The following is a 14,134-nucleotide window of genomic DNA, read 5'->3' as shown; positions in this document are numbered from 1 at the left end:
CTCAGCTTCTGTACTGATTTCACATTGATTTAGTTTACTGTTAGATATGCAGTAGAAGCTGAGCCTGTGGCTAGTGCCTATAATCCTAGCTACTCAGGAGGCTGAGAGCTAAGGATCATGGTTCAAGGCTAGCCCGGCCAGGAAAGGCCATGAAGCTCTTTTTTTTTTGGGGGGGGGGTCGGGTGGGTCCTAAACTCTGGGCCTGGGCACTGTCCCTCAGCTCTTTAGCTCAAGGCTAGCGCTCTGCCACTTGAGCCATAGTGCCACTTCCAGCTTTTTTTTTCTTTGTGCTTATGTGGTGCTAAAGAATCGAACCCAGGGCTTTATGCATGCTAGGCAAGTGCTCTATATCACTAAGCCACTTTCCCAGCCCATCCATGAAACTCTTACCTCCAATAAACCACCAGAAAACCAGAAGTGGCACTGTGGCTCAAGTGGTACAGTGCTAGCCTTGAGCTGAAGAGTCAAGGGACAGTGCTCAGGCCCAGAGTTCAAGCCTCATGACCACCACCACTATATATATATATATATATATATATACACACACACGTACATACACATATATATATACATACACATACATATATGTATATATATATACATATTTATATATGTATTATGGTTAGCATGCTGAGGTTAAACTTGGAATATTTTTTGACAACATATATGTGTATAGAATCCTTGCCAGATACTGAATCGGTACTATGTTCCCAGCAATATTTCTTCTAAACTGCTCCCATGATACAACTTTTAGTAGTGTTGCTAAACACTGCTGTTTTCTGTAAAGTGATAGTAATAAAGATGTGCCTGGAAAAGCTCAGTAATCTCTTCACAGATTAAATTCTAATAAACAAGATGAAGTTGTTTCAGAAATAACACCGTCTATTGACTTTGAGGCCATTGTTTTAGTGCGCAAGTATGTGTATATATATATATATATATATATATGTATATATATGTATATATGTATATATATACACATATATATACACACATATATATATGTGTATATATATATATATATAGACAAAATATTTCATCAAATATATCACCAAGTTTTTATTACATGGATAAAATTTTCAGTTTTTGTCCTTTGAACAGCCTAATAAATACATATATCCTACTCATTGAAAACAAATATTCTTTTTTTTTAGGTGTAATCCCTTTTCATGGATTTTCCATGTATGGTAAGTTAGGCTTGAAAATATTCATTATTCTTATTACATTTTGGAAATTTAAACATAAAAATAATACTGCATATCACACCATCCACACATTTAACATTTTAAAGTATTGAGTTTATTTTATAACATATCCTTTTTTTAAAAAAACTGAAAATAGTCATGAGAATTGTGTGGGTGAAGTATCTTGGCAAACTAAAATAGAACATACTATGAAAGTTGTAAACTTTACCATCTTCTATAGAATTACACATATTAATATTTAGCTCTAAGAGTATAAAGTCCAGTTACATGAATTCCTGAACAATTCTCAAATGAGTCTTTTTAAAAAATAATATGTCAGAAAAAGTCTGAAGTGGGGGGCCTCACAAAGTTCAAGATCGTGATTTCTCCAGACTGTGTACAGTGAACACACAGCAGCCGTTACATGCCAGCACTGAGCGCCTCAGGCATGCGGGTGCAGGCGTGGAGTCAGAGTGCAGCAGACTTGCATGTCGTCCAGGAGGAATGGAGGAAGCTTAACAAAGCTAACAAGCAGAGGGATTCCCTGCACTGTAATGCCACGCAATTTTGAGGTTTTCATGTGTTCCGTCTAAACTTAATGTTGTCTCCTTTATTTCTACCCATTAACTTCAGAATACACAGGAATATTTTGTAACAGGAATCAGCAGTAAACTAAACTAATATTTGCCTTTATAAACTGTGTGTGCAGCATCAGACAGTCATGGTGAATGACCTAATACACAACTTTAAAACTAGCGTGCAGTGAAAAGAATGCAAGGCACTTAGGGACTTTACCTGATGCTATCTTGATGCTATCAGTCACAGACTTGAATTACAGCATACTCTGTTATCTTGAGCCATCAAAATTTCATAATGAAACATACAACATGATAATGACTTCTAGCATAAGCAAAATTTAAAGTGGTTAAGAATATAAACTTCTACCCTAATAATAAAAATATTAGCTCTTGCAGGATACAGTGGCTCAAGCCTGTAATCCAAGCTACATGAGAAGTGGAGATTGGATGATCACAGTTTGAGGCCAACCCTGGCATAAAAGTTTATGAGAGTACATCTCAACCAATGCCTGTCAGCTCCAGCGGACACAGGGAACCACAAGAAAGAGGATCACAGCCCAGACAGACCAGGCAGAACATAAAGCAAAGTCCTGCCTCAAAAATAACCAATTGTAAAAGGGCTGGAGCATGGCAAGGCCATGAGATGAATCCCCAGCACCAAAAATAGAATAAAAAGGCCTTTTATCCTTTCAGTAATTCTAGCTGCAGGAATTGTTCAACTTACTTAATTTTTAAAATTTCTCAAGTTAATTGAAGGCCTTGATTCTAAAAGCTATTATAATGCATCTTATATTTAATTCACCTTACCTTCAGAGTTAAAAGTGTTTGAAAAGTAGCTAGAATTCTTTGGGACACAAAGTAAAACAATCGTCCTTCTGAAGGCTGAGATAAGAGAACTTCAAGTTAAAGGCCAGCCTGGGTGATCTAATGAGAGCCCATCTCAGAATGAAAAAAGCAGAACGAATTGTCAAATTGTTAACTTGCTGATAGAGCTTTTTATTTCTTTTTTAAAAAGATTTGACCACATGTAGCTCTTTGAAATTACTTGGAAGTTTTACTATTCCCACATAATCCCCTTACATCATTCTTAATCTACTGTTAACTTGGGAATATAGTATTTGTAACTTAACACTTGCTTTACAGTTTTTAACTGAACTTCCCTACATGCATATATATGTACACACACACATATACATATATATCCTTTTCAAAATTAGAAAACAATGTATGGTTTGCAACCTGATTGACTGTGGTTACTATGTGATGTTTGTTTCCACGTTTGCTCTTCAGTATTCTCAGGAGCTGTTTTTCTTGCAGTTGCGCCACTCTGCTTTCTGTACCATGAACCTTACAAATTATATCAGATATTCCGAGAGATGTATGTTCGCTTTTTCTTCAGACTCCATTCCATCTCTTCTCATCCTTCTGTAAGTTCATAAAGAGTAATATCAACTCAAACTTGAGTCTGCTCTTTCTGTGAAGAAAAGCCTCCTCAAATTAAGAACAAATGGTAATCCGTGATGGCATGCCTCCTTCAACTGAACTTAATCTTTCTATATTAAAAGAAAAACCATAGAGTGCCTACATTGTTTTCCTTGACAAAGATGTTACCCTGGGGTTGGACGTGTGGCTTAACTAGTAAAGCACGAACCAGTGAGTGAAAGCATCAGGTACCAAGTTCAAGTTCTGGTCTCCAAAAAAAATAAATAAAAACATGCCTCTCCTTATCTATGAAGTAAGGTCGGCACTCCATCACCTGAGTGCCATAAGGAAGTCTGTACAGCACCAGGTACTTCTCAGCTAGTGCTCAGCAAAGAAATGGCTGCTTTTGTTGTTATTGCTTCTTTCATAATGAAAATCAGATTTGTCTTATTTGTCAGTTTCAGTTATTGTACTAGTATTAGCCTCACTCTGAGAGAGGGAAAAGCATAATTACTGACTGTGGAAAGGTTTGTTTTCTGCTCCCTCACCTCCTGAACTAACTGGAGGCAAGCAGTGTTTACCGTGTCCACTTATGCTGCTCCCCTGTGGATCTGCTTAGTTCTGCTTGTGGGTAACTGGGCAGCCTCTCCATGAAAAATATTCCGTTGGAATGTACATTAAGCCTACCAAACTACTCTGAAGAAAAGATCATGTTACTGCTACTAAATCAAATAGCTAGGTTTTTGTCCCCCAAGTTTAAGACTATGTATTCCTACCCCAGCCAGTATCCTTGTCTCCAGTTCTGCTCTCTAACATTGCTTGTGAATGTTAGCAAACAACAGAATTCCAAGATGGCACAGATAAACATTCAGAGCACTGACAAGTGAATCTGATTTAGTTTTCGTACATTAATAATCACAATATTCTATCTTCTAACAGTTCACAGTATCATATTTTACCTTCCTACTGTACATCTTGGATGCTTCAGAATTTTAAAGCAAAAGAAAAACCTGGGGCTGGGAAGGTGGCTCAGTGGTAGAGCACTCGTCTTACATGCTCAAGGCCCTGGGTTCAATTCCTCAGCACCACATAAGCAAAAAGAAAAAAAAGCCGGAAGTGGCGCTGTAGCTCAAGTGGTAGAGTGCTAGCCTTGAGCTGAAGAGCTGAGGGACAGCGCCCAGGCCCAGAGTTCAGGCCCCATGACCGGACCCAAAAAAAAAAAAAGAAAGAAAAGAAAAACCTGCTACACAAAGCACACCCCTCATAGTTTTCCAGGGTGCTGCACTGAAGCCTGATGAAGAGAAACTAGGGATCTCTCTTCTGTATCTTACAGCTAGCCCTGAGGTATCCATTTTCAGCTAATTGATTGGGCCAGCCCTGCCTCTACCCTTTCTTTATTTAGCAGAATAAAGACAGGAGGTTGGCTCCTTACCTGGCTTGCAACCAGAGTGAATCATGTAGAGCCTTAACAGCCTGATTTCCTTAGAAATGCACAAAGAGGATTGAAACTTCCTTACTGGGATCAACCCCAGGGAATCCTGACTTACAAGAAAGACTTCATTAGAAGTTGTCAAGTTATAACACACTTGGAAAAAAAATCTGCTTAAATTGATGTCTGATTTTTTTAAATACAATATCCATTTTAAGAAGTAGATCTACCAAGCAAGCAAACAAAGCAATCAGACATTCTGGTTTTATAATTTCCTGATGCAAATTTCAAGCAGTCAGCAAACAGGATTTTTCCTAGTACAGATTTGAAAGAAAGAATGAGAAGAACAGGAAGTATTTTCCCCAAAGAGTGAGTGTAGGGGGGAAAGCACTTATGGGGACAGAGTAAACAAAGCTCCTGCAGTGCTGGGGAAATACCTGGAAATTGGCATGCATCAAGAAAGTAGCAGGTTTTCTGTAAAATAATGTTAGCCTTCGACTCCCCAGCTGTTACCTAGGGATATACATGGGTGCTGATTGTGGTTAAAAAGTGACTCAGCAGATCCCTAAGTGTGACTGTTCATAAAGAACGATAAAATACAGTGTGAATATTCATATTGTATTTGAGTAAGTTGCTGGCATACTGAACATTTGAACATTAAATTATTTGTCTTTGATTGTAACCAGGGCATTGTATCCCTCTGTTTGCTGTTTGAAACCCTTCTTCAAACATATCTCCCCCAACTCTTTTATCATCTGCGGGAAATTGGGGCTCAACCGTGAGTATTTTTCTCTCTCTGCAGCAAGTTTGTTACCATGGTGAAATTTAAATACAGAAAGCTCTTTTATCATTATGGCAAATTACATATGGAGATGTAGTAATTCTTTAGGGAAATTAAACCAGCAATTTTCCCAATAAAACAGTAATTATAAAATAATAAAATTGTAACTATCCTGTGCAGAAATTTCCTGGAAGAGAACTGGAAACATAACTCCATGGCAGAATGCTTGCCTACCATGTGTGAGGTGCTGGGTTCATTCAGTCCTGAGCAGGAGGAGGAGAAATTTCTTGGAAGAATTACCGGTGTCCTAATCAAAGTCTTGTGTCCTAAGATTTTTGTGTCTGGTACAAAAATCACCAAATTGAACTAATTTCTATTCATATTGAGCATATTATCCAAAACTGAGGCAAATATTTGTTTGAAGAAAACAAATTCAACCTGAGAAAGTCAGTGTAGATGAATATGAAAGGACAACTTACAAAAACTATATAGGTTAATGTTTGCTGTCTCTTGTTAAAGGAAATAAGACCAGTGATGGTCCTAGTCCTGTGATTTCTCCTTCTGAAAGCTGAAGTTTCATTCGTGATGACAGTATGTGACTATATTTAGTAGTTCTGGATATCAGTAATGTTGGTTCCTTCCCCTCCTCCCTCCCTCCCTCTCTCCCTCCTTCCCTCCCATCCTCCTCCTCCCTCCTTCCTTCCTTCCTTTCTTTATTGCCAGTCCTAGGGCTTGAACTCAGGGCCTGAGCTCTGGACACCACTAACTGTTTTTTCTGAGTACCTTTTTGGAGATAAGAGACTTAGGACTTTCCTGCCCAGGCTGTCTTGGAACCACAACACTCAGATCTGTCTCCTGAGAAGCTAGGATTATAGGCGTTAGCTACCAGTGCCTGGTTGGTTCTCTCTCTTTAAAGAGACTACAGCAATGGAAACTTCCAAGTGATTTTATCAACATTCTGAGCCTTTCTTCTCTGAGCAACCATGTTCACTATTAAGGCGAATATATATGAAATTTCAGGGATAGCCTGTTTCTGGTCTCACTGCTCACTCTTCTCAGTGGCCTTTACTTCCTCTTTGTTAAATAAACTCTTTTAAAAAAAAAGAAATTGCATTAATCTTTTGAGGCCACAGAAGAATTAATGAAAAATAGAATGCTTATCTTCTCCATACTCCACTCACAGCCGATGAGATGTCTGGCTAGTCATAAATTCAACCCAGGTTCAAATTCTGTTCTGTGCAATCCTGGTAAAGTTATTTGTGCTGTAATTTCATTCCCTCCCTCCCTCTCCCCTTCTCTTCTTCCCTCCCTCCTTGTCCTCCCTTCCTTCTTCCCTTTCTTCCTTCTGTGCTTTGTCTCTGACACATGGGGAATGTGACTAAGCACTGGCAAGCTCTCTGCCCCTGGAACCATGACTCCAGCCCTTTACTGTTCACATGGTTTCAAATGAAGTGTCTTGCTTTTTGTTCCTGGTTCTATGCCTGGCATGCTTCATTTTTAATCAAGATAATTTGATTTTTTTAAATCTTAAAATCAAGAAAATTGCTGCCTCACGGAGTTGTTTCAAGGTGAAAGGGTTGTAAGAAAACAGAAAATAAGAGTGGCATGTGTGTATGCACACACATGCACACCATATCTCTTCTGTGTAAAGCGCCAGTGGATTTCAGAAAGATTAGAAATGCTGTCTGTAAAACTACTTCATATTGTCCATTAATTCTCTTTCCTTTGTTGCCGTTAAAAGAGTGTTCTGTTCCTGGTAGGAGGAATGTGGCAGAAATATGTTAAACTAAGCCCAAGTCTTTATTCCTTAAACTTGATAGTAACTGGACTAGATGAGCTAATAACTAGTCTTTTTAAAAAGAAAACTAGGTTGAATGTATTTGGCTCATTGTTAGTAATAAGATTCCTGTAGTGTTTTCTAAGGTACAAATTTATTTAAGTGACTTATGATTGGAACAATTTTATTTCACAGATTTAAAATTCTTTTTCAGGAGCCTATGGCTCATGCCTGTAATCCTAGCTACATAGGAGGCTGAGATCTAAAGGTCTCAGTTCAAAACTAGCCCAAACAGGAAAGTCCATGAGATTCTTATCTCCAGTTAACTACCAAAAACAACTGCAGCACAAAGTGGTAAAGTGTTAGCCTTGAGTGAAAAAAACTCAGGGACCGTGCTCAGGACCAGCATCAAAAAACAACAACAACAACAAAATATAAAATTCTTAGAAAATTTTAGTACAGGTCCAGTGTACCTATGTGGAAATTATTGTATAGTGTGTGCATTTATATAAATTATCACATAGTATGTGCGTGTATGTAACTTTCACAAAGAAACCCTCTAATATTACAAATGTGTATTAAATCAAAATTTAAGTAAATTCTGAGTATCAAGGTAGAAATAATTTTGTTGCTAATTTTGTCCTTATTTCAAAGGGTTTCTAACCTAAGTGGGGAAGGGGGAGTCCAGGATACAGAATAATTCCTCTGAATTATGTAAGATCACTGATTGTACTTTTATAGCTTAGTAGAAGGGACTTCAACTTTAAATGATCAACGGACTTCTAAGACCTTTGAAGGAGCTATATTAACAATAGAATGGATTGGGTTTTCTGATATTGCCTTTTTGTAAGAAGAAAAATCCATTGGTAAACTTAATTTTTACTTTGTTTACAGACTCCGCATATCATTTAAGTGGATGGTTCGAGCTTTCTCTGGATACTTAGCTACAGACCAACTCCTGCTCTTGTGGGATCGAATCCTAGGATACAATTCTCTGGAAATTCTTGCTGGTAAGACTTAAGTGCTTGTTTGTGAGGTCTATGTTTGTAAAGGTTCTTCCTGACTTCCTATTGGCTCCCAGGAAAGACCACAGTTTCCTCTTTGCCCCTCTTCTTTTCATCTAATCAGGGCTTATACCTTCCATGACCTGTGAGGCCCAACAGCACAGTACAGATACACTTCCTTCTACCCTGGCCCTGCCCATCTCCCTTCCCTTCTGCTCTGTGCCCCTTCTCAGCCACTCGACAACAGACTGGAACTGGGTGTCCTAAAAAGCACAGTCCCAGTTCTTCTGGCCCTTGGTTCATACTGGACTTGAAACCTTTTCTTTTTTTTCCAAAAGTCTTTGATTTCTGCTCTGCTGGTTAAAATTTTCCTTTGAGGTATTCTCTTATGCCAATTTTTTAAAAAAATTCATGAAACCATAGATTCATGTGTATTTAATAGTTTAGCCATTTATATAACATATATGTACCAAGGCAACTGTATAACAGCATACAAGGCATATCTTTCTTACTAATTATATTGTTTCCCTGATGTACAATAATAGTCTCTGTTATTTTTCTCATTGGGACTACTAGAATATTCAAATGATAATTAGATTTATACAATAGTTAGAGAACAGAGAACTTGAAAAGAATATTTTTGTGTATGTGCTTAAACTTAAGGCCTGGGTAGTGAGCTCAAGGCTGGCACTCAGTTACTTGAGTCACAGCTCCATTTCTGGCTTTTTGGTTAACTGGAGACAAGTCTCACAGACTTTCCTGCCCAGGTTAGCTTTAACCACAACCCACAAATCTCAGCCTCCTGAGAAGCTAGGATTACAGGTGTGAGCCACCAGCACCTGGCCTGTCATCATTTTTTTTTTTTACTTTCTCATCCCTACCTTGTCCCAACATCTCTTATTTTCAAGACTGAGGTTCTGCTACCATTTCTTAAATTATAATAGTTTAGACTTTTCACCAAATGACTCTCCTCTGGGTTTGCCAGAAACTTTTAAGAGCGTCATATATGACATTTGTTATCATTTCAAAAATATATTCAATAATGCTTCCAGTGCCAGTGGCTCACAACTGTAATCCAAGCTACTCAGGAGGCTGAGATCTGAGCATCAGGATTTAAAGCCAGCACAGGCAGGAAAGTGCATGAGACTCTTATCCTCTATCACCAAAAAGCCAGAAATGGAGCTGTGGTTCAAGTGGTACAGCATAAGCCTTGAGCAAAAAAGCTCAGGGATAGTGCCCAGGCCCTGAGTTCAAGGCCCAGGACCAACACACACACACACACACACACACACACACAAGTTCCAGGACCAACACACACACACACACACACAATCTCACTTTGAGAGAACTTATAGTCAATGTGGGTATATAGTTTGTTAGATCAGGTTTGGTTGAATATAGCCTCAAAATACAGATCCTTTCTCTTGTTCTGCAGAAGGGCTGAGCAGACTAAGCATGAAGCAAACAGAAAGGAACTTGTGTGATGTGATACCAAGATGAATAAAGGTTATGAGCACATAGTATTTTGAATGCTGAGTGTACTTGTTTTGTCCCACCTCTTATCTACCTTTAGAAAAGCAGCCTCCTACAATGCAGAACTCTTTCCCACTACAACAGAAGCTTCTTCAAGCCTCTGGTTCAATTATACTCAAGAAGAAAGCAGGGATTCTGTTCCTTAGCTCTAAAATGTCTTCCCTGTCTAAAATATGGCTGCAGTTAGTGGGAAACTATAAAGAATTGCTGACCCACAGAAAGAAAGGGTTTTCTTTGCTACTCTGGTAGTCGTGCAAGTCCAGAACTTCACAGCACTTGTCTTCTTTGCAGTTAACAAGAAAATTCTTTGACCCAGATTTTTTGAGGGGGAGGGAGGGATTGGGGGGGGTAAGGGCTTGGACTCGGGCTGGGTGCTGTCCCTGAGCTTTATTTTTTTATTGTGAAAATAACTACAGAGGGGTTACAATTACATGAGCAAGATAATGAGTACATTTCTTATCAAGCATTGTAGCCTCCTCCTTTGTTTCCCCTTCCCATCCCATCCTCCCCCTGCCCCCCCACCCAATCCTCCCCCCCCCACTACCAAAGTTGTAAAGTTCATTTTCGACATAACGACTTGTATGTCTCATTTACTCAAGACTAGTACTACCACTTTGAGCCACAGTGCCACTTCTGGTTTTTTGGTGATTAATTGGAGATAAGCATCTCAGATCTCAGCCTCCTGAGCAGCTAGGATTACAGGTGTGGCACCCAGTTTGACCTGGATTTCTTGTATCCCTTGTTATCACTGAATAACAATCCCAGCCAACTCAATTTTTGTTCCATCTTTTTTAATTAGTGTAAATTGTATAAGGGGTTCCATGATATCTCCATGCATTCGTGGAGATGCTTTGATTAGATTAATGAAATTTTGTTCTGCCATTACCCTCTTTTGTGTGTAGATGCCAGCTCTGGGGCTTGAACTTCATACCTGACTGGCACTTGATTTTTTCCGCTCAAGGCTGGTGCTATACTATGTTAGCCGCACCTCCACTTCTAGCATTTTGCTGGTTAATTAGAGATTTAAAAAAAAATCTCCTGGACTTTTCTGCCCAGACTGGCTTCAAATGATGATCCTCAGATCTCAGCTTCCTGAGTAGCTATGACTACAGATGTAAGACATCAGCATTTGGCTGTAATGTTATTTTATTTTATAGTTATTTGTTCTAGTTAATAGGGCTTGGACCCAGAGCCTCAGGCTCCACTTAGCTTTTTCATTCCAGGTTGGTGCTCTACCACTTGAGCCATACCTCCACTCTCTCCCCTTTTTTTCCCTCCAGATTCTCCTTCCTGGTTCTAAGGCTTTCTGACAAACGGTCCTAAATCTTTTGTCCCCTGGAAGAGTTCCCAGGCTTTCCCTGTCTGGAAAGTTAAGAAGCCTGGCTCCTGACTTTCACTCCTACACACAACCACCCACCCACCGTCCCGTCAGGGCGGAGGACCGCCACACCTCACCCTCATGCCTTCTCCGCAGAAGCCTCTGACGGGCAGCAGACAAGTCCTCCCTAAACTAGCACATGGATTTCCTTGCCAGGATGAGAGTCCTTACTGCCTGGCGCTGCATGGTGGCCAGGTGACAGGCTTTTGGCCAGGGTTAAGTATCCACTCTGCCACTTTTTACCTATGTGGCCCTGAACATGCCACTAATTCACTGTGCCTCAGTTTCTGTGTTAGTGAAGTGGACTAACAATATTTCTTAACTCCACACTTGTGTGGAGTTAAGTTATTAATCTCACAGTAAAAGTGATTTTTTTTAATTCTATGTTTTCACTACCTATGCAATATCTCTAGGAAAAAAAATCTTCCAAATAACTTGAATATTTACTACCATAGTTTTCCAAACATCGGTGATTTGCTGCATGAAGAATGTACTAGCAACACTGGTGATGACAGTGGGGGCGGGAGGGAGGGGTCTGCTGTCACCTCAGGCCGCACCCGCTCCACCCAGTATTGCCAGCTCTTACATGGGTTATTGTGTGGCTCCAGAGTCATTCATTCTGCTGCTTGGGTTAATGGTAGCTTCTACGTATTGTGTGTTAGTATGACTCTTTCCTTCCTTTGTTCTTCCCTCCCTCCCTCCCTCCCTTTGTTCCTTCCTTCCTTCCTTTCTTCTTTCCTTCCTTCCTTCCTTTCTTCTTTCCTTCCTTCCTTCCTTCCTTCCAGTGGCCACTGACAATATATGGAGGTTTTTGTTCAGTAGGGTTTTTATTATAATATTTTAAATACTTTTCGTTGTTGTTGGCCATGGGGCTTGAACTCTGGACCTGAGTGCTGTCCCTGAGCTCTTCAGCTCAAGGCTAGCACTTTACCACTTGAACCACAATGCCACTTCCGTAATATTATCTTTAAGTAGGTGTAAGAGGAGGTTCAATTCAGCCAATCAGTTTGTAGCTACAGTCACAGAGATGATACTTTTCAAAGCCCTGGCTTTCCCTGTCCCCCAGCCCTGTGGGATTCAGTGTGGGTAGCACACTGTGGGAAGGCAGGCGCCCTCCTGGGCGCAGACAGTTTCCACGCATCACAGGCGTGGTTGCGAGTGTGGAGGCAGCTGTGCAGGGCACTGCGCTGAGCCATCCTTGTGGCTTGTGGCAGCCGCCGGGTGGCAGAGATGCCAGCAGTTGACATGGTGTGCATTCTCTTCCAGTCCTGGCAGCTGCCGTGTTTGCTTTCCGAGCAGTGAACCTGATGGAGGTGACATCACTGGCCGCAGCTGAGGTGAGGATATGTTTCACTCCGTGGGATGGAAAACGCTCCTGCGACACTGCCAGGCCCAGGAGTGTCACCGTCCCATGCAGAGGCGCACACAGTACTGGTGGCTGAACTCTGTAACTTGGGGAAAGCCTGTAAATTCTCAGCTCTGTACTATTCAGGACTCACATTTCCCAAATCACTTGGAAACAACTCTTCTTATGAGTGGGTCATAAACAGGATTATTGTAGGAAGCCACCATGGCCATTCTAGGAAACTAGATACCTGCTCATTTTAATAGGAACTATTGGGTTTGTTGCATGTCCTTATTATTCTCATGTTCATTTGTCAAACTCACAGAACAGAGAAGAAGTCAATGAAGTGCTTAAAGAGGCTGTGTTTGGATGACAGTACAGACCCATAGGCTTTTTGAGGTTATTTTAAACTGCCAGTCAGTTATATAATACTGGTTGCTTTTCAGTGGTGTAACTTATATCTGGAATATGGTTCAATTAAACAGTGCTTGACATATTTCTCTTACTTGTTCTCTTAAAGAAATGCACATTTTATCCTCAAAATAGCTGCCCTCATGCTTTGTTTAAAGGGAAAAGGATGTTTATGTATTTTGTGACTGGATAGACATTATTTCTCACTCAAATGATTTCCTGCAATCACATATTCCCTACACTAAGATAACGGCTTGGGGATTCATAGTGTACGATTATTTATAGAAGCAAGTTGAAATTTTAGACCTCATATAAACTCCTGCTACTTGTATATTTGAAGAAGGCTCAAGGCTAAGGCACAGGTTATTTTCCACTGCACATTTTAGCTTTTTGAACACCAACTCTCAGAGCTTCAGGAGAGAGAAGGAAAGCTGTAGCTTGGGTACAGAGAGTTAGATGAATCTGTAGAATCTAAAAATGTGTTCGTACCCAAATTACATTGCTATAGTACTCCTGTTAGGACTTACCAGATTTGATTGGGTGTTAACCATTCTTTTTGTGTTTTTATTTCAGGCAGTTCTTGCTGACCTTTCTACATTAAAAGTTATGCCTCTTCTTCAAATTTTTCTGTTTGCTACTGTCACCTGAACTTCTTCAAGGTCACTGACAACACAGCTAGTTTTTCATTAGAAACTAATCATGAACTATGCAAACTCTGCATAAAACCAAAATTAAACTTTGCATATAAGCCAATAAAGATCATGTTCCCGCCTCAGTTAGAGCTAAGTAGTTTTTCTGAAACAATAACTCTACACACCAAAAATTGCATTGCATGCCACTGACTGATTGTCAAGAGAGAAGCAATACACACAACTTCTGCTAAGTTGAGCACACTGTATATACAATTCTGACTTGTAAAAGGCATGCAACAAGCACTGAAGACACTGTAATAAACTTCAAGAGGTAATGGAACTTCTGGGACAGTTTTTTTATGTTAGTCTGTAACTTTCCCCTACATGGGGTATTGTTTTCATCTTACAAATTGTTCTACACTCAGATCCAGGCATGGGATAAAAGGTGAGAAGACTTGAGCAAGATAATGTCTTTAGAAAAATTGAAAAATGTTGTTTTTATAAATTTGTCACTTCCTAGGATTTTCTAGATTCCCTTACCATTTTATTTCTCCTTGAGCATTTCTACCAGAGAATGTCAAACAAAATCCATCTGATGTGAAGACTATTAGTCTTCATGCTGAGCAAGTCAGAGAAGTCTAGAGAGCCTTTGCACTTCTC

General features: G+C 39.8%; 1 protein-coding gene across 2 annotated transcripts in view; it reads left to right on the top strand.

Moving 5' to 3' along the window:
- Positions 1–13,621, top strand: part of Tbc1d19 (TBC1 domain family member 19) — a 97,544-nt gene extending 83,923 nt beyond the window's left edge. For both annotated transcript variants that reach the window (XM_070012916.1, XM_070012915.1), the window contains 6 exons: positions 1,155–1,187; positions 3,080–3,189; positions 5,300–5,391; positions 8,066–8,181; positions 12,353–12,423; positions 13,416–13,621. In XM_070012916.1, the coding sequence (XP_069869017.1) occupies positions 1,155–1,187; positions 3,080–3,189; positions 5,300–5,391; positions 8,066–8,181; positions 12,353–12,423; positions 13,416–13,490 (497 nt within the window). In that variant the 3' untranslated portion in view covers positions 13,491–13,621. The remainder of the gene's footprint in view (positions 1–1,154; positions 1,188–3,079; positions 3,190–5,299; positions 5,392–8,065; positions 8,182–12,352; positions 12,424–13,415) is intronic.
- Positions 13,622–14,134: the final 513 nt, after the last annotated feature.

The sequence above is a fragment of the Dipodomys merriami genome, unplaced genomic scaffold, assembly GCF_024711535.1.
Source record: "Dipodomys merriami isolate MVZ:Mamm:240054 unplaced genomic scaffold, mDipMer1.0.p SCAF_9, whole genome shotgun sequence".
NCBI classification, from domain to species: domain Eukaryota; kingdom Metazoa; phylum Chordata; class Mammalia; order Rodentia; family Heteromyidae; genus Dipodomys; species Dipodomys merriami.
Note: the sequence above shows the minus strand (reverse complement) of the source record. Positions and strands in the feature narration are given on the sequence as shown.